This window comes from Mchenga conophoros, linkage group LG3 (assembly GCF_057382185.1).
Source record: "Mchenga conophoros isolate Kocher_MC1m ecotype Shallow Benthic linkage group LG3, M_conophoros_male_GT1.1, whole genome shotgun sequence".
NCBI classification, from domain to species: domain Eukaryota; kingdom Metazoa; phylum Chordata; class Actinopteri; order Cichliformes; family Cichlidae; genus Mchenga; species Mchenga conophoros.
In genome coordinates, this window is record NC_140528.1 from 30,315,199 (window position 1) to 30,336,270 (window position 21,072).

The 21,072-nt window shown below is 41.2% G+C and overlaps 1 protein-coding gene across 2 annotated transcripts; it reads right to left on the bottom strand.

Annotated features, from left to right (window-relative positions):
* Positions 1 to 3,052: 3,052 nt before the first annotated feature.
* LOC146578101 (uncharacterized) lies at positions 3,053 to 15,885 on the bottom strand. Of its 2 annotated transcripts, none has more exons than XM_085269429.1 (6): positions 15,803 to 15,885; positions 5,369 to 5,410; positions 5,011 to 5,280; positions 4,680 to 4,919; positions 3,496 to 3,780; positions 3,053 to 3,389 (listed from the first exon to the last, which is right to left on the bottom strand). In XM_085269429.1, the coding sequence occupies exons 1-5, from the start codon at positions 15,837 to 15,839 to the stop codon at positions 3,524 to 3,526; spliced, it is 846 nt and encodes a 281-aa protein (XP_085125555.1). In that variant the 5' UTR covers positions 15,840 to 15,885; the 3' UTR covers positions 3,053 to 3,389; positions 3,496 to 3,523. The 2 variants fall into 2 exon arrangements, with proteins under 2 accessions (XP_085125555.1, XP_085125554.1); XM_085269428.1 differs by having other exon boundaries at positions 4,680 to 4,922.
* Between the last annotated feature and the right edge of the window lie 5,187 nt (positions 15,886 to 21,072).

Below are 21,072 nucleotides of genomic sequence, written 5' to 3' on the forward strand. Positions count from 1 at the left end.
TAATCATTTCCTGTTTGACGTTTATTGAGCTGTGTGAAAACCCCGGAGTAACCCTCCTGAGGGATTAATAAAGTTTAATTTAATCTAATCTAATAACTTTAATCTCAGCCAAACCAATTTACTCACAAACAAATAAAACACTGAAAAAGCCAAACAATAACATTTTTAAGTTATCAAAGTGACTTATATATCATGTTTAACCCAAGTAGCGAAAGACCGCGGGGGTTTGAAGACGATGTGTCGGTCGGCTCAGATATTTGAAGTTTACACAGCTACATTCTCACCTGAAGACATGGTAAAAAAAAAATTTGCGACCCAGAAAGAGAAATAAGAGTAATATTAAAACTAAGTATCTGGAAACTGGAATTGGCTCGGCCACGCTATGAATTCTGCGATATGGTTTTTCAATTTTGTTGTCCGGGTGGAAAATCTGGAGAAATTCAGGAGAATGGTGACTCCGGGAGAATTTCAGGACTTCTGATTGGCCAACATTTCTACACTGTTAGGAGTATATCGCCACCTGTTGCTTTGGCCCGTGTACGTGTGGACGTAGCCTCAGTGACTCAAAAAACCCGATTCACTTTGGTGATTGACTCGTTCAAACTCGATTCAGGAAAAAGAATCAAATTTACCATCACTACCTTCCACAATAAAAGCTGCCCTTACAACTGAGTGATTGGAAGATATCTCATTGATGGTGAACGCTGCCCCCTCCTGGCACCCAAGATTTCACCCGTATGTCTTCAGCAATAACACTTAACTCTGTACAATAACACCCACCTCAAACATGGAGTAGATATTTGAGCAGGTACAGAGTCAGCAGCTGATCTCAGGCTGGTCACAGATTGACTGTCAGGTAGTCACACACACTCCCACAGGAAGTGACCTCTGTCCTGTAATGATAACATGCTGTTTCAGAAGCAGCAAAGCAGGCGATGAAGAAGAACAGAGGGAAGAGCAAAAGAAGAAGAAGTCTCCTGTAGCACTAACAAGTTCAAAAGAGTGATTAAAAGATTAAATAAAACTTGAAAATGAAAAGCAGAAGTGAATGGATGGATGGATAAAACTTTAAATATTGACAACAAATCGCAGTTCTCTGACTCTCATTGACTATGAAAAGAATGAATGAGGGCAAAAAAAAATGCTTCATTACTGTGTGTGCAAAGGTCTCATGATATTCATCAGTACTGTCCTCTCTGAAGTGAACTGAAGAGTCTGATTCATAGAGCGATCATTGGAACTTTTCCACTCAGAGCCACGATTATCCACGCAGCTCATTTAGACTCAGCAGTTAACCTCAGATGCATATCTGTGGACTGTGGGAGGACATGCAAGATCCTCACAGAATGCCCAAACAGGAACCTCTTTATAAAAAAGAAAGTTTAAACCAAGCTTGATCATCTGTAGATGGAAGTGTGATGCTGTAAGATTTCACATTATTTCAATAAAAGAAGGATGGGGCTTTAGGTCACGTATATTACAGGCAACACTGATCATACTACAGTTATGTCCTGATCTACACAGAATCCAACCAATCACTGTTCATGAGTTTCAGCAATGGATTCATGATGATGGTGAACAGTGTGCACAGCAGAGATGCTCTCAGTACTGTTTGATGTTCAGTGGACAGAAGATACGGGACCATTAGGATGGTGGATTTCCAGGTTCATGCAGACAGATGTGATCTGGTTATTAACTTCAGTGGAACAGAGATGAACGGTGTAAGGAGACAGATTCTTATGTTGCATACACACAACAGCTGGATCCAGTAAAGACGCAAAAGAAATACTCATCCACACCATGGATCTGGACTGTGAGTCCTTATATCACCCAAATATCTTAATAATAAAGCATCTAACAACATTGTAACTTTGTGTGATACAAATCCAAAGATCAAACATTTAGTAGAAAACATAAAAATAAGTGGTGGATGTTCAAAGAATACAAAATGCCTGTAAAAAAGAAAAAAAATATATCAGTTAGAGATCTGATTAAATATCAAAGTAAAGAAGCTGGAGATATAAAAGCAGCATTGCAGTAAATTAAAGTCATGATTTAAGATTTCTCAGATCGTCATGACACCAATATAACATTATTGTTATTGTGGTACAGAGTTATCACAGCACCTGTGGACAGTTATACATGTGTCCTGTAAACAGGAGAGGAACGGTTAGACGGGGAGGCGTGGCTTGTCACCATTATCTCCTCCTTCTCATACTTATGCAGTCTTTCGTTACTTGACAGTATTACAGCTGTGCACCAACTTTTCCCAAACACATCTCACATATTCTCTGTTATCAAACAGAGTCATCACGTATCCCACTGTCACACCTGGACACTGCCAACAAAAGAGCAAACTGTGGTTTAACACTGACACCTACTGGTACAAAGATGGAATGGCAGCTGCAATGTCCCTGACTTCTAGTTTAAACTACTTAACTTAGGACATTTTAAAATGAAAAGATCAGTCAAAGTTAAAGAAAATGATTTTAGTGAAGTATCATATTTACAATGTGTCTTTTGTTTTTTTATTTTATTCAGTCCTCCTCAGTGCCCAACTTCAACACATGAAGGAGGTAATGTAGCGTAACTTAAAGGGAGATACACATGGCTAAACTCTTAGCTGCTGCTTCATGTGGAAGCAAAAAAAGTGATCTGTAAGTGTGTGCAGTCCTTATATAATGTGTGCCAGATGAGTGCAATTGAGGGCAAACTAGAGCCTTTCAAAGGAGAGAAATGGAAACAATGCAAGTCTGGTGAGGTGAGGGAGAGTAAGGGGGAAAGGGGCAGGAAGAAACAGGAACCTTTGTAACATTAACTTTAAAACATTTTACAGCAAACATGACGGTGAGCTGAGGCAGTGTGGGCGTGGCCGGCGGCTGGATTAACATCCATTTAACAGTCTTAATCACGTATCATCCCACTGATGAGCAGGAACATCTTCTGTTTTTTCTACTGACTGCAACCCTGTCATGGTGCTGTGCTTGGAGACCAGCTGTTCTCCAGCAGTCTTGAACAAAGACTCAGACATTAATGTGTTTGTGGTGAGAAACTTTAATAGTTTATTATTACAGCGCAAAACCTGTGTAATACACACACAGTCACAGCTGTCATGTCTGACAATACAAGTCATTGCAGAGCTGCAGGAAAACCTTTAAACGTCCCAAAATATTTTACTTAAAAGCATTTTTAAAAAAAACACAAAGTGCTGCATAATAAGACCAAACATGTAAAATCACAGGCCCACAGTAAAGATACAACAGCAAAGCTGACACACCCCCTGCTTTTATACTGGAGCTTCAGGAGGGGCCAATGATGTCACAGAACAGCAGCCAATCAGAGACAGTAGGATGAAGGTCGTCCATAAGGCAGAGTGCGTCCTCACTTTCCTGTTCAGAGACAAACATCAGTGATTTCAGCTCGAAGCTGGTGACCTTTGACCTTTCCTAACACACACATGTATGTGCTCTGTGACTCAGCTGACACACGTCTTACCTTTTAGCTTCCTCCAAAGGAGCAGAACTCAAACCAGAACCAGGAGAACCACAGAAACCAGACCTGACATGATGGAGGCTGTGAGAGGAGGGCCAGAGGATGGGGACCAGTACCACCCATCCTCCTCATCTTGCTTTTTTGGTTTATTGTTACCACGAGGGTTTTTTTTATTTGTGTCTTCAGGGTCTTTTTTACTGGTACTTTGGGGGCTTGATGTTCTAGAAGAGTGAGTGATTGGGGTAGAAGAAGGAGCTTTTACATTAGGAGGAGGATCTGTGGGAGGATCTGCAGGAACAATGACAAAGATGGTTCAGTCAGTTTATTATCTGGTCAGCTCATCAGTTCCAGTAGTCTGTGGAAGCTTCCTCACTGATAGACAGAGCTGTCTGAATTCTTGAAAGACTAAAGAAAGGATCTTCAGGTTACACTGAGGTTACACTGAGACTGTCTGTCATGAAAGTCTTTATTTATGGACTTTATCAGGCACAGGATGGAGAGGAGTGCAGTGACGGTCTGGGCGTACCCATCTTCTTCTCTCATCCCAAGACCGCAGACAGAAATCAGCATTATAGAATAAATGAGTTAGATCAGGATCAACTGCAGACGATTGGATCGAGGGATTCTGCCTATCCTGAGTCCTCTCCTGTACTGTCCTCACACACATGACTGCAAGCCTGCCTACAATACCAATGGACAGGTGTGTCAACTGTGGTGGGCCCGATCAGCAGAGGAGATGGTCTCATTCCAAACAGACTCCCTGCATCTTTCACAGCAGCAATGAGATGTGCTTTTCTCTGTGGTTAAACCTTAGTGACTCACATTTATATTTATATTAAATATTCTCCTCTTGAAAGAGAAACATGGGCCTGAAAAGAAACTAATGTTCACATCTGTCAGTCACAACCTGACACTGAGTCTCTTTAGTAAATCCAGCAGAGTTTTAAAGTCAAATAGAGGTTTTGTGCCACCACAGTGAAGATGGACTTCTTTGTTCCTTCTTTAATATTCCAACCTTTGTAATGATGGGATAATTTTCTCTGGCTGCTCTGTTTATGTGACCTGAATACATTAAGAGAACATGTATCGATAAAGTAAGATATAACCTACCACCTTTCATTGATCTCTATGACATTTCTACTAAAGTCCAGGAAAAGAGGTTGAATAAGAAAGATCATTGCACTGACCTCTGACTGTCAGCCTGAATTCAGGAGACTTCTTATCAACACCAGCTGAGCACGAGTAGAGACCTTCATCAGACTTCTGAACATTAATGAGAATCCACTTTCCTTCAGGATCAAATCCAATCCTTTCAACACTTTTATAAAAATCAGAGTTCCCCTGTTTACCGTCTTTGCTTTGACAGAGCAGAGTCACATTACTTCCTGTCCACACAGGAGATGAAGGGATGTCCAGGATCAGGGAACCTGCTTACCAACAGAGACACAAACAGAGTGATACAGAGACAGACTTCCACCAATACACAGAGTCATACAGACACAGCTGGAACATCTGTACCTGAAACAACGATGTTGACTTCATCACTACGCTGCCCAGATGAGCTTTCACAGAAGTAAGCTCCATCAGAGGCTTTGTCCAACATTAGTTGACAATCAGAATTTTTAAGAACAAATCCTGCAGCTGCTCCACACCTCTCAGTGCGTCCTCCTCTGGACCTCTTCACTGTCCATCCATCAACTGTTTTTCCATCATCATCATCACAAGTCAGAGCTGCTAGACCACTACCAGTGAAGAGCGTTGTTGAATTTGGACTTACACTCAGAGAGACTGAAGGGCAGACAGATACACAGACAGAGTAAATGTATTTGTGTTCTTGTTGGAGTCTCACTGATGGTTTTCACTTCCATCTACTCACCTGCAGAAACAGTCAGTGCAGAGAGATGCAGCACACACACACCTGCAACAGGAGGACAGAGGTCACTGAAGGTCAGAGAAAGTGTGAAGGTGTACTACGGGGTTGGCCAACTCAGGCCTCGAGGGCCGGTGTCCTGCAGGTTTTAGATGTGTCCTTGATCTAAAACAGCTGATTTAAATGGCTAAGTAACCTCCTCAAGATGTCTTGAAGTTCTCCAGAGGCCTGGTAATGAACTAATCATCTGATTCAGGTGTGTTGACCCAGGGTGAGATATCAAACCTGCAGGCTCTCGAGACCTGGAGACACTCCTGGTGTACGAGCTTCATTCTCTTATAGGGTGTGTAAAAAAAAAAAAAAATTGCATAAACCCTGCATGATTCATCAACAGTGATGGGCATTACCAAAGTACAGATACTTTGTTACTGTGCTTAAGTGGTAAAAGTGGGCGGGGCAGTAAGTCACACTACTTCAGCATCTAGCTAGCCCTGCTGAAGAGGAGCGAGCATAAAGGGAGTAACGGTTTATTATATGTCAGGTCATTTCAAATGCAGCGTTTCTATGAGCACAACAAACATCAGCAAACACACAAACTATTTGTGTGCAGTTTGTCTCACAGTGTGTTACAGTTAACGGTCCAGCTGCTGTATTTCAAAGAGAGGAAAGAAAGAGAGCTAACGTCACTCAGAGATGGAGAAAGATAAGAAGATAAGAAAGAAGCACATGAGAGGCCGTAGAGAGCTTAGATTTAAAGAGAAGGATCGCTTAGTGTGATGTCATGAACTGGAAATGTAAACAAGCCATGATTTTAATCACATATTGGACCTGTATGTGAAGATCTTTCATGTTGTCAAACAAAGTAAATTATACTTAAATCCAGTGTTGGGAAGGTTACTCTTAAAATGTATTCCACTACAGATTAGAAAAATGCATGCCCCAAAAATGTATTTTGTAACGTATTCCATTACGTTACTCAATGTGAGTAATGTATTCTGAGTACTTTGGATTACTTTATATATTATCATGCGTTTTATAACTGCATGAATGTACTATTGCTGTGAGATATATTACTATTACTGAAGGCTACTCGCCATACCAATACAAAATAGATGTTTAAATCTTAATATACACGAGTAACAGTAGGTGGACATTAGGTAAGGCTGCACCTTTTGTAGCGATCTGGTATAGAAAACTATTCAGCGCATATATAAAACAGGTGCACGGCTTGAACCGTAGTAAAGGGACCTTGTAAGGTAAGTTGTGTTAGCGCTACTTCAGCATCTAGCTAGCCCTGCTGAAGAGGAGTGAGCATAAAGGGAGTAACGGTTTATTATATGTCAGGTCATTTCAAATGCAGCATTTCTATGAGCACAACAAACATCAGCAAACACACAAACTATTTGTGTGCAGTTTGTCTCACAGTGTGTTACAGTTAACGGTCCAGCTGCTGTATTTCAAAGAGAGGAAAGAAAGAGAGCTAATGTCACTCAGAGATGGAGAAAGATAAGAAAGAAGCACAGGAGAGGACGTAGAGAGCTTAGATTTAAAGAGAAGGACTGCTTAGTGTGATGTCATAAACTGGAAGTATAAAGAAGTCAGGATTTGAATCATCTGAATGTAGGGCTTCTACGATTAGCTGACTAGTCACGATTACGTCGACTATCAAAATCGTCGACTAATTTAATAGTTGACACGTCGTTTGAAGCTTTGTAAGATCCCAAAAGCCGCAGGAATAAGTAGCAGGATTTAAGAGTGTAATAACAGATAGAAACAGAAGATGGCAGCACTGCATGTACAAGGATGCCAGCTACCGTTAAACCCCGGAGAAGAAGAAGCTGTGTCCCAGTTGCCAACAATGGCGGCAGCTAGGTAGTTCTACTACTTTTATTATTCTTTCTGGGTCACAAAATAAATGTTTAACAGGCGAGAATGTAGCTGTGTAAACCTCAAATATCTGCTCAGTTTATCAAGACACCACATATCTGTGAAGGTTCTCAGTCATCCAGGTCATCGTAGTCAAAGGAGCTTGCAAAGAAAAGCGTCTGGACTTCTTTAAGTTACTTGAAGACGTTTCACCTCTCATCCGAGAAGCTTCTTCAGTTCTAAGGTCAAATGGTGGAGAGTCCCAGATATAAACCTAGTGGGAGTTTCCCCCCACAGAGGGACAAAAGGACCCCCTGATGATCCTCTAATCGCCTGAGCCAAGGTGTGAAACTGGGTGTGGGTCCCAATCAGCCAGAGTTTCGGGTGCGTTCATTGTGAAACCTGGCCCCACCTTATCATGCGAATTCCTGAGATCAGATGGCCCAGGATGTGAGTGGGCGTTAAGGTGTCTGGGAAGGGATCTCAAAACTGGATTATAGATGGCAGAGAGTTGGTGTCGTAAACCCCCGCCTCTGTTCAAAGACGGTCGCTCACAGTGGACATAGATGCTTCTTTCACTCCTCTTTCAAACCATCTGTCCTCTCTGTCCAAAATGTGAACATTGGCATCCTCGAAAGAGTGTCCTTTATCCTTAAGATGCAGATGGACTGCTGAGTCTTGTCCTGTGGAGGTGGCTCTTCTATGTTGTGCCATGCGCTTGTGAAGTGGCTGTTTGGTCTCTCCAATGTAGAGGTCTGGGCATTCCTCGCTGCACTGTACAGCATACACCACATTGTTAAGTCTGTGTTTTGGCGTTTTGTCTTTCGGGTGAACCAGTTTTTGTCTGAGCGTGTTGCTGGGTCTGAAATGCACCGGGATGTCATGCTTGGAGAAAACTCTCCTGAGTTTTTCTGATACACCGGCTACACAGGGGATGACGATGTTGTTGCGTCTGTCCTTCTTATCCTCCCTCGCTGGTGTCTGGTCTTCTTTTCTGTGCCTCTTTGCTGACTTTAAGAACGCCCATTTAGGATAGCCGCACGTTTTGAGAGCTTCCTTTACATGTGTGTGTTCCTTCTTTTTTCCTTCAGGCTTAGAGGGAACATGTTCTGCCCGGTGGTGTAGGGTCCTAATTACTCCAAGTTTGTGTTCCAGAGGGTGATGGGAGTCAAAGAGGAGGTACTGGTCCGTGTGTGTGGGCTTCCGGTAAACTTCGATGTCGAGGTTGCCGTTCTCTTCAATGTGCACAGCGCAGTCCAGGAAAGGCAAACAGTTGTCCTTTGTGTCTTCCTTGGTGAACTTGATGTTCACCAGGGAAGACACCACATATTTTCAAAAGCGCTCCGATGTTTTCGGAGACGTCTGTTAAACACTAGCTCGATAGCTAGCCGGGGGCTAGGCTCACTAGAGCCGTGAGAGCACCGGACTCCCGGCAAATCATTTTCAAACCCACCGCCGTCTTTCCCTACTCAGGTTAAACATGATGCATAAGTCACTTAGATAACTTAAAACATTTTTTTCAGTATTTTATTTGTTCCTGAGTAAATCGGTTTGGCTGAGATTAAAGTTGTAGTTTTTACACAGCTGAATAAATGTCAAGCAGACAGCTGATTATCAGAAGTATGAGATGCTCGAGAATCCATCCATCCATTCGCTTCCGCTTATCCTTTTCAGGGTCGCGGGGGGCGCTGGAGCCTATCCCAGCTGTCATAGGGCGAGAGGCGGGGTACACCCTGGACAGGTCGCCAGTCTGTCGCAGGGCCAACACACAGGGACAGACAACCATTCACACTCACATTCACACCTAGTGACAATTTGGATTATCCAATTAGCCTATTCCCACAAGCTGCATGTCTTTGGATGGTGGGAGGAAGCCGGAGTACCCGAAGGGAACCCACGCAAACACGGGGAGAACATGCAAACTCCACACAGAAAGAATGATGTTGGAATTGAACTCAGGACCTTCTTGCTGTGCGGCAACAGTGCTAACCACCGTGCCACCGTGCTGCCATGCTCGAGAATGTCCTGTTATATTTTAGTGTCATGAACCGAAGTTCTGCGCACAAGCTGGACCCAGAAGCAGAGCCAACACACACAGGAGTATGAGAAAATAAACTTTATTTTAACTGAAGGTGTCCCGGGAGGGTAGAAGGAAAACACACGTGAAACTAGAGAAACCAAGGGACCGGGAGATGAGTCACGCAGGAACGCCGAAAACAGGACTGTGGGAGGCTGCAACAGAAAAAGGAAAAGAATTATTGGGGTGCGGGGAAATAGCAGCATACGTGGGGGAAGAGTATGAGTCTTACGGTGACAGCGGGGCTGTGGGAGCCGGAGGGAGGGGTGAGTGTCCGCGGGGCAGCTCAAGGAAAGTCGAGGTGGCGAGTACTGAAGGCGATCCAAATTCCAGACGGGCAGGTGGACAGGCAGGTGGCTCAAAAAAACACGGCGAGTTGTTATCTGAGTGCACAGGAATTAGCGCTAGTTCGGACAGATGAGTTTTCACAATCGCTTTCCCGTAGGTGTACGTTACCGCTGTGAGACGACTACGGACTGGCGTGGAGCAGCAGGCTGGGCTGGATCAAATAGTCCACCTGATGATCGCCTGGGATGGGGTGCAGGTGTGGAGTTAACAGCCACGGCCGGGCCGCAGACCATGACATTTAGATAGCAAGGAGCAGACGGCCCACTTTATTAAACTTCACCGAAACAATCTGCAAATTTAATTTAAAGTCAATAAACTGTCATGCACGAACAGTTATTAAAAGTCCGTCTAGTGGCGATCTGCAGTCGTATTTCATCCAGTTTGTAACGGATTGAACGGGCATTGGAGAGGAATATGGTTGGGAGTGGTGGTTTAAACGGACTAGTCTTTAGCCGTGCCCACAAGCCTCCCCGCCTGCCCCTCTTCTGCCTCTGCTCGCAACGTCTCCTCCTGCGGCTTGCTGTTGCGGGTAGCCCCGGGGGTTGCTTAACGAACTCCGGGGGGGATGAGATACTCGGATGTTAGTTGAAGATCTCCACGGCTTAGTTGTAGTAGATCGTCTCTGTTGTATTGAAGTAACCCCAGACTGTGTGAAATAATACCCAGTACCACCAAAAGTGCAAAAATGTAGGAGCTCCGGGCCGCTGCGTCTGTGCGCGCCGCCATCTTGGGTTGTACGGAAGCTCCGGGTTGTACGGAAGCTCCAAACGCAATTTCATTGTTTTCTGACAATGACAATAAATACTTAAATCTAAATCTAATCTAAATCTAAAACTGTCATCTTGTCTTTATTTTTAGATAGCACATATCTTAATCACTTAAAGCTCTAAGCTAATGATAGTTATATTAGAGCAGATGCGTGCTGGTGCACGTTGTACGTCCAATGGATGCATGATATGATTAGTCTAACTAATCTTCCGATTTGTGACTAGTCGACTATCAAAATAATCGTTTGTGGCAGCCCTATCTGTATGTGATGTACTTTCATAATGTGAAATGTCTTGCAAAACAAAGTAAGGTATGCTTATTTCATGTTCTTCCATTAGTACATGAAAATCCTGGGTAGTTTTGTGCAGGATAAACAGGTTAGCTTGCAGCACTGTGGTGAATTATTTAGACTGTCTTGAGCCAGTGAGGGTCGGAGGTCACTGAACAAACTGCTCTCTATCATGCACGACCATCACAGTCCTCACTGCTGAGGCAGCAGAGCTTCCTCATCCCTCAGACTGATTCAACCCGGCTGCCATGAAGAACATGAAATTCTTCCTATGTCAGTCTGACCTTTACTGCTTTTAATTAATTTGATTTTTACATTAGTTTTTTATTATTATTTTAGCTCTGTTATTTGTAGACTGATGCTGGTGTAACAGAAATATTTCATTTGTGGGATCAATAAAGTATCTTTCTATCCATCTGCAGTGACTGTGGTGTTCATGAGCGTCACTAAGGTAAATGTATTAGATAAGGGTCTTAGCATAAATACTTTTTCAGTTGGATACATAAGAATGAGCCAGTTTCACTGTGAAAATTAAGTCTGAAGATAACAATATTATTACTATTCCCACAGCCATCTACCAGGATATTCTCTGTCATTGATGCAGTGCTGAGCGGGCCTGGCTAGCTGAACCTGCTTGCTTGTTTGCCTAGCGCTGTTGGGTCATGTGACAGGAAAACATCAAAGTACAAGAGGGGAGAAAAGGGAACCGGCCCGGGCTGTGACACTTGAAAGAAGCAGCAGCCAGGCTGCCTCTGATGAAACCTCATCAGTGCATACAGGAGAGAAACAGAAACTGAAGCACCAATCTCATTACACTTGTACTGATCCATATAAATCAATGTTAACGATACTTGGATTGATCTGCCCACCACTACATCTGCTGATCTTCTAGTGATCTTAGGGTTGCCCCAGATGCCAAACCTCACTTTAGCACTTTGGCTGTTCACATTTTTCTGATTGGTTGTGCACGCAAAGTCAAAATCAAAGATTATATATAACAGATTCAAGCTGATTATAATGAGAATTTGGATGGAATAACATCCAATTCAATTCAATTTTATTTATATAGCGCCAAATCACAACAAAAGTCGCCTCAAGGCGCTTCATAGATACAGAGAAAAACCCAACAATCATATGACCCCCTATGAGCAAGCACTTTGGCGACAGTGGGAAGGAAAAACTCCCTTTTAACAGGAAGAAACCTCCGGCAGAACCAGGCTCAGGGAGGGGCGGGGCCATCTGCTGCGACCGGTTGGGGTGAGAGAAGGAAGACAGGATAAAGACATGCTGTGGAAGAGAGACAGAGGTTAATAACAGATATGATTCAATGCAGAGAGGTCTATTAATACATAGTGAGTGAGAAAGGTGACTGGAAAGGAAAAACTCAATGCATCATGGGAATCCTCCGGCAGCCTACGTCTATTGCAGCATAACTAAGGGAGGATTCAGGGTCACCTGGTCCAGCCCTAACTATATGCTTTAGCAAAAAGGAAAGTTTGAAGCCTAAACTTAAAAGTAGAGATAGTGTCTGTCTCCTGAATCCAAACTGGAAGCTGGTTCCACAGAAGAGGGGCCTGAAAACTGAAGGCTCTGCCTCCCATTCTACTTTTAAATACTCTAGGAACAACAAGTAGGCCTGCAGAGCGAGAGTGAAGTGCTCTAATAGAGTGATATGGTACTACAAGGTCATTAAGATAAGATGGGGCCTGATTATTTAACCCTTTAAAACCGGTCAGAGCGGGCACGCTCCGTTTTGCGTAACTATTTTTAAATCCCGGTAGCACTGCAACCACGTGAGCTAGCACAATAATTTTTTTTGCATATGAAAGGAGTTGTACTTACATCTTATGCCATCAGCTTGTCCTTGGTCACAGTTTCCTTCCACATATAGCTTTGCAAAAACTGCATAAAAAGCACTTGAAGGAAAAAAAACATAATATTCCAGAAACACGCTTTGCTGATCCGATCAGCTGTTTGTAACACTTCCTAGTCCATCAGCACGAACTATCGCATGTCCGCCATTACCTGCCCGAAACCGGAAGTGACGTCATTTTCGCGGAAATGTAGTTTTTTACCATCAAGGCCTCATGAGCCTATACTGGTGTTTTAAAAAGTTATGTTTGACTTTATGACTTTCTGTGTTGTTTCTGGGATGCTTAGGACTCATATTGCACTGCTGGAAATAGTTTATTTTGATGCACATGCTGTTTTTTTTTTGCAAATTTGCACTATAATATTTATTTTCGTTTTTCCTGCAGTGTATAGAAATTGGTGTATTTCAAAAATAAAACCATGAAGACACTCAAAATAAATTTCCTGTGGTGGGAAACTATTTTGTGCAACTTTTTTGTATTTACAGTTTTGAGGGATAAGCCTCTTAAATTTCTCTAACTACAAATATATGTTAAAAAAGCAAAAACGATTTTCAATTTTTTTGTAGTTTATTGCACTTTTTTGCAATTTATGTAATTACTATGCACTTAATGCAGACATATTATTAAAATTTAGGCTGTAATGGTTGTATTGATGTATAGCAACTTGAAATGCTCCCAAAAATGGCTCCACAGCAGGTAAAAATATAATATAAGCTCTGGCAGACTTGGTTCTATGGTAGGGTTAAGATTTCCTTTCCAAGTAATATTCAGGGTGGTATCGACGATACTGATCCGATACGATACTTTGTACAAAAACGTATTTTATTTATTGTATCTCAAATTATAGCGTCATAATGATTACAGGACATCAGATTACTTGTTCTTATCACTTAATAATGCAGAGTTCATCATATAGAAATAAAAAAACTGAAGTTGTGCTATTTGAACACGTTGCCTGCCTGCAGCACTAAAGGACTCCGTGAGAGACGTCTGTCTCGCCCTAGCAGCACCTGTCCCTGTCCTCCTCTTCAGTTCGCCTCAACATACGCTCGTCATATTCTGTGATATGATTTACTCTGAGGTGTTTGACAAGGTTAGTGATGTTGCAGCAATACCTCACTTTTTTGCCATGGATCGCAAACCACGTGTCAGCTGTTTGTGGAGGTAAAATAAGTCCGCACATAAGTCCAATTACACTCAGCCATTGTTGTGAGTGCGCGCGCCAAGGGGCTGCAACATGTTTATACAGCCGTATTTCGCACATGACTATGAAAGGCGGAAGAGGAAGTAGTTCCTTCAAATGTAGACAATCCAATGTTATAGTTTCTTTCCACTGTGTTCCTGTTAATGATAAACTACAAATTTACTCAAAATTACTAAAATATTGATATTTTAATGTGAGAATCGATTCTAGAACATAAATGATTGGTATCGGAGGAATCGATATTTCAGGATCGATCTGCACATCACTACCAAAAAAAACAAAAAACGAAATGTACGCTGCCTTTCGGTCTGGTTACTACCCTTTATGTCAGAACCGGTGCAATAATGGCACCGGATACCGGTACCCATCTCTAGTAATAAAGTAACTAATTACTTTTGAAAAAAACTAATCTGTAAAGACTGCCAAGAGAAGTCCTGCCATTAATTAATGCTCCAATCTTAAATATGATCAACCTATCTCTAATGATCGGCTATGTACCACAGGCCTTCAAGCTGGCTGTAGTTAAACCTTTACTCAAAAAGCATCTCTAGACCCAGCAGTCTTAGCTAATTATAGGCCAATCTCCAACCTTCCTTTCATATCAAACTTCCTTGAAAGAGTAGTTGTCAAACAGCTAACAGATCATCTGCAGAGGAATGGTTTATTTGAAGAGTTTCAGTCAGGTTTCATCACAGCACAGAAACAGCTTTAGTGAAGGTTACAAATGATCTTATCTGATAGTGGACTCATGTCAGTGTTTTGAACGGGTTATAAAACAACAGTGTAAGAACAGTTTCATGGTGTAAGATGCCAGTTTTGACAAGTACAGACTAGTGTAACGGTCTCATCCTTCTCTTTCTCTTTCTGTGTCCTTTTCATTAGAAACTGTCAATCCCACCCCCGCATCACCCTGACTCGTATCATGAACAGGCTTGTGTCCACATGAACGTGCAGACTTTCCCCTTTGAAAAACAAAACAAAACAATTTTTTTAAAATATAAAATACACCAAAACGATCTCCAGCACCGTCAGATGGAGGTGCTGGTCAATGAAGCCTCTAAACAGTAAGTCAAAAATAGAAATAAATAGAAATAAAGGCACACAGCTCTGATGCATAAAGACTTGTGAGCACAGAAGCAGGGTTTATGAAAACCTTCTCTCAGGAAGAAGTTTTTCCAAACAATACTGAAGTTAATGCACACACACTGTGATCCAGCTCAGTTCATTTCCTTTCACACATGTGCCTCACAATCGTTACAAAATAACCAGAAGTATATAGTTATTTGTCCCTACCCCCTCAAGTTTGACCTCTCATTCATTTAATTTTCTTTTAGTCTTAAATTAAACAAACAACATATGAAGCAAAAGTAAGTTTTTCATATGAAAAAGACAGAATGTGTAAATTTGCAGATTCACAAGTTATGAAAACAAACAAACAAACAGAAAAGAACTACAACACCATTTACAGCAACATCACCGTGCTGGGTTAACCCTGTTTTTGTCATTCTTATAATTATTTGAAATAAGTTTTTTATATTTTATTTTCAACTGGTTTATGTTTTCATTTCTTTTATTTCTTCTGTTAGATTTTTAAAGTTGTTCTAGCACTTTGTATTTAAATTCCATTTCCCTCTTAAGTTATCCCCACCTTCTCTTTCTATGAACAATTTACAGATTTCTTTTAGAAGCAATTTATTTCTTACTTTATACATTATTTGCGCTGTTTTAAGCTTCACCAAGTCTTGGAATTTAATAGCTTGCATTTTGACAAAGAGTGCATTTGTATGGTCCCTGTACCCCACATTATTTATTAATCTAATGGCCCTTTTCTGTATTATAGTTATTGTTTGTGTGTTATTTTTGCATGTGTTTGCACAGCAAGCAGACAGAAGCTGAACACATACTGAACATACTGACACACTGCAAACATCTCTGTGTGTAAAGGAGACACACACACTGAAAAAGCTGCTCCTTCAGAGTGTGTGCTGGATCAGAGGTTGGAAATTCTTCTTACCGTGCAGCAGGATCACAGACAGCAGCCTCATTTTCATCCTCACAGTCCCGTTTAGAGCTCCTCACTGCCTCCGACCTCACCCTCCTCTCAGGAGACTCTCAACAGGAAGCTGTACCACTCTGACAGGAGGCACCGCCACAATAAAAGCTGTCCTAGACAAACACCTGTGCCAGTCGCGTCCTGATCATGTGTTTCAGACACGTACAAGTTAACCAGTATCCAGCATCAGGCTCAGACAGCACAGGCCTCCCAGCCACAGCCAACACTGGATTAGTCTTCAAGTTTTCTTTCTTTTGTTGTAATACTGTATTCACCTTACAATATGGCGCAATATAAATGTAGCCTGGAGTGAAAATGACTGGACAAATTTACAGTGATGTGATCAAAATCATCCAACATGAGCCGTGATTAAATTTTACTGGAAGAAAGTGAAGAGAGAAACAAAGAGCTTTGATTGGACAGTGAGTCGGAACTCAAACTGGGAGAGGTCAGCATCAGCAGTGGTGGTTAATTTCAAAAAGTAATTAGTTATTGTTAGGTTTTGTATTGTTGATTGTCATTTATGCTTAGAAATATCTACTCATATATGCTTAGAGTTGTATAATTAGTTGTAGATTGGTAGAGGTTTGATCCTTAATAGTCTGCAAACTTTGTGTGCACACCTACATCCTGGGAGCATGGGAGAGGTCGTACCTTGTCTTATTGTTTTATGGCAGGATGAACGTGGCTGTATCTGTTTTAGGCTAAGTGCCTTTGGTTTAGATGAACTGCTGGACTTCCAGACCAGCAGGTTTAGGGAAGTCTTTATGGGGTCAAAGGTACTCTTTGTGTGTATGTAGACGTCATATGTTAATGAACCTATGCATATTCATGTACCTCAATAAAAGAGCAGTGTTACGGGGGAGCGGACGAGAGCAACTGGGGTCAAGCGAAGGAACGGCGTTTGTCCGGTCTCTCCCGTGCACGAGAAACATGAAGAACTTTGCCTACTTCGTGTCTTGCTTTGCTGTGTAATTATATTGTCTTCAACGTTCCAGCGAATAGGTTCAAGCTACAAACCTATCAGTTATACTTACTAGTTAATTCTTTAATAAAGTAACTGAGTTACAATATTTTAAAAGTAACTAAATATTAGGTAAAGTAACTATTGCGTTACTTAGAAAACAGTGTGCTACCTGCTGAGGTCCAGGGTACAATCAGCTGTTTTTGACTGCTTTTGATGTTTCCTCCACATTTCACCTTTAAAAACGATTTACTTTTCCTTGTTTGGTATCATTCTTTTCAGCACAACCTCACATGTCTGAATTTACTGTTATTTTTTTCATTTTGACATACTGTATTAACACAATTGATCTAAAATCAGATAAAGAAAACAAACTCTCAGTAGAAAAAAGTTTAATTTTTTTACTGTAACAACCACAAACATGTTTAACGAATCATTTTCAGAACTTGAAATAAAAAATCTAAATTGTACATTTTAAAAACCTGTGCACAAGTTTTGCAAATAGCAAATCCATTTGCAGCTATTTACATAAAAATGCAGCTTTTCTTTTAATGATTTACTATTTACAGACCAATCAGGTGTTCTGCATCAAATAAGCTCCACACAAATTATTTGTGCGACTTCAAAAAATGATTTCTATCCACTATAAGACAAAGAAGAACATGACAAGCTTCATCCTGTAACGAAAGCTGCTGTGTGCAGCCATGCACACTCACAGAAACTGGGCTTAAACTCAAAATGCAGCTTGATTTGCTGACCGCGATAAGAGCCGCTACAAAACATTACAAAACTTAACTGATGGCAGAAAACTGGGTCCAGATTAAGGAAAGTAAAGCTAAGAACATGTCTTTATCAACACTACCTTTCATTAATGCAAAGTCGGTCAAAAACCCAACAATAGAAAGTACTCTCAAGGTGTGGACAACAATTATCTGTTTCAAAGACCGCACCAGTGAGAGGCAATCGGAAGAATTCCAGCCTTCTGTGGGAGTCAGTGGCTTTAGTAGGTGGGACAATGCAGGCCTTTGGAACTTAAAATCAGATGAGAAAATATGAAATTATTCACATACTTTTTGGGATTGTCCATCAATCCAATGATTCACGATAAGAATCAAAGAAGAAACAGACAAGTTATGTCTCCACTAAATCCAATCAGATCTCTTTTAGGAGTTATACCTAGAGAGACGTATAGTCCAGTCAAAAACTATATTCTAATGATACTCCTATTGATAGCTAATAGAACAATAGGAAGAGAGTGATAGCAAGCTTGCAACTGAAACTGGATATCTGCCAACAGAGGTGGAGCTGTGTGACCAGATACCCCAGTTACTGGACCAGAATCCTGGAACTGTCATGGTCCTGGGCCATGTGGGCCCAGTATTCTTAGTTCCTTGTATTTTTGTATTTCGTTCCTTATTTAGGCCATGTTTCCTGAGTTGTCCTGTTGTGTTGTTCCCTAAGTGTTTTCCCTTCGTGACTCTTACCCCCTGTGTGCCCCTCTGTGTATTTATGAGCCCTCGTCTCTCTTTGTGTTTTATTCTATGTTTTCCCCAGCCCGTTATGTCTGTGTTCTCCCCGTGCTCTCTCTCCTCCTGTCTGAACCTCTGTACTTCCTGTTTTACTTTTCCCGTCTCCCGTTAGTGTTGCGTTCACTCCTGCCGTGTCTTGTTATGATTATCAGTGTCACCTGTGTTCCCCGTGTGTTCCCACTTCCCTCGTTAACCCTCTGTGTATTTATGTCTGCGTCTCCCTCAGTTCTGTGTCGCGTTCTCCCTCATGCTGCGTGGATTTCCCTGTGTCTCTCTGCGAGTGTTAGTTATTGTTCCCAGTTTAAGTTTTGTATTTCTTGTAATCTGCCTTCCAGCAATAAAGCTGTGATTTTGAGTTTATCCCCTGAGTCCGTGAGTTTGCATTTTGAGTCCTCATCCTGCCTGCCACACAGCGATCATGACAGGAACGCTGCATTAACCTTGTAAAGACTGTTATCAGCTACACAGCAAAATCGCTAGTGTGAAATTAACACTGTGAGTGTTAAATTTAACACTAGAAAAGTGTCTATATGTGTCCACTCTTTTGAGTGTTAAATTAACACTTTTCAAAGTGTTATATTTTTAACAATGAGCTAGTGTTATTTTGACACTGCACAGAGTTAAAGATTAACACTGAGTAACACTGACCAGTGTCAAAAATATTCTACACTGGTGTTAAGTGTTAAAAATTAACACCGAATAGTGTTGGTGGTACTTTACACTAGCCCTGGTGTTTAAAAATTCAACTCTGAATAGTGTTAATTTTCTAATACTAACACTAGTGTCAGTCAAATCATTAATACCACCAGATTACAATAAACTCCCATTAATCTCTGATATCTCTACTGCTACAATTAACCCCTAACATCTACCCATTACAAGACATTAACGTTCCAAAATACTTTGTATTCAGATAGACCACAAGTAAACAAGTTATACAAAATTACAGTATGGGACAATGTACATTTTGTCATCAGTGCCATTTGAAAATTGCCTATCATGAGGTCTATAGTACACCAGATCATCTACAGAGATCAGTGCAAAGACATCTAATCCATCCTCATTAACAAATGCATTTAAGTGGTCATTGAAATATACTGTTGAGACCTTACAAGTTAGAAGATAAGCATTGCAATCTCTAACAATTATATTGACAATCTTATTGAACAAAGGCATCTCACTTGATACTTGAGCAAAAACAGAGCTGCACATGTTCAGTATTTGCCTTTTTCCAACTGGAACCTGTGTAGTTATTGTCATGGGATGAGCCACATTTACAGGCTGTGAAACAGAGGTTCCATCGTTAGGTACAGGCTCAAAATTATTGATGACCTCAGAGTGAACACAGTCTCCATGTGCTCGGAATAAGTGCCGCTTGTAACCAGAGTACGTGCGAAAGATAAATGAACATCCAGGCTCTCCACAGGTCAAACGTAAAAACCTTCCTGGGTACAAACCATGCTGGAACTTCTTCAAATGTCTGAATAACACTGAGCAACTTGTGTGGTGTATCTTGCAAATGTAACAGGTGAACATTTCCAGTCAAAGTGCTGAATAGTGGATATTTTTAAACTGTACAGTGAAGACTTCCTCTTGTTTCCCTGACTGTCCTTCAAAGCTGCCAACATCAATGCCATACACGGTGGTCTGGATGAATGTGTAGAAGTTGTCCAATGCCTCATCAAAGGACACGGCAAATAAAAAATGTGCCTTGAAAAGTTTTGCCTTGTCAAAAAAACTGCATCTCCCATCTGTGTCACACAGGACAATGTAGAAACTCTGGATGATGTTCTTTCTTTCTCCAACACACAGGACGAATGGCTGAGTGGGGCCAGCCTTAGGAAAAGCCTCCGTGCTACCTCCCACCTGAGGGAGAGAAAGAAACCAAGTGATTGACATTAAACAAAATTGATAATCTGATGTTGAGGCTTTGCTGCTGGAAATTATGACAATATTAAAATGTTTCACTCCGCGCGCACAATTATTTTTGTTTCAATGTGTACATTTAGTTTTAATAGAAACAATGACATGTCAGTCCTGCAACACCAAGCCTGTCTGCGATAGATACATCTGCTGCAGGTTGGATCACCTTGCCATCTTAAAATATCAGCCCTTGATATTTTGCATCTGTTCTCATCAAAAGAGAAATATACAAATCTAAAAAGCACACATACCTTGATGAATTTCATTAGGTGGTGAGCAGCATCTGATGTGCTAATCTTTGAAGACGTCCTTCCCTTAGATGTTGGAGTAACAAGTGAAGCAGCAAAAGATGGCAGCCGCCTCGCAGTCCCAAACTACAGAATAGGAATTAAGATCATCACAATTACTGTCATTTAAAGGACCCCAGCAGCCATTTTTTCCACGTTATGTAATACCATGATGACGTCTTAGACACCTGATAATTTTTCAACTACCAAACCAGCGCTTTGGTATAAAAATCCATTTCTAGAGACTTAAAATCTTCTGGCCACCAAGTGAAGTAGATATCGAGTCATAACAATAGTAAGATTATGTAACTTTTTTGTGTTCAAACTACATTAAATGTCATTTCAGGTTTAACATGTTTGTAAGCTTATTTTCATACAGAAATGAACAGAAACCCAATGTGATTTAGAAAATGGACAGCTGTATTCCAATTTGTAGTAAAGGTTTACCAGTATGGTCCAGTGATATATTGTGCTGTGGGAATTAAGCAAATGCTGTAAAGGCATGCAAAATCTACCATTTCCAACTTA

Coding starts and splice junctions, on each gene's coding strand:
- LOC146578101 (XM_085269428.1), bottom strand. CDS start 15,839: ATGAAAATGAGGCTGCTGTCTGTGATCCTGCTGCACG. Junction 5,411..15,802: donor GTCTGTGATCCTGCTGCACG/GTAAGAAGAATT, acceptor CTCCTGTTGCAG/GTGTGTGTGTGCTGCATCTC. Junction 3,781..4,679: donor ATTCAGGCTGACAGTCAGAG/GTCAGTGCAATG, acceptor TTGTTCCTGCAG/ATCCTCCCACAGATCCTCCT.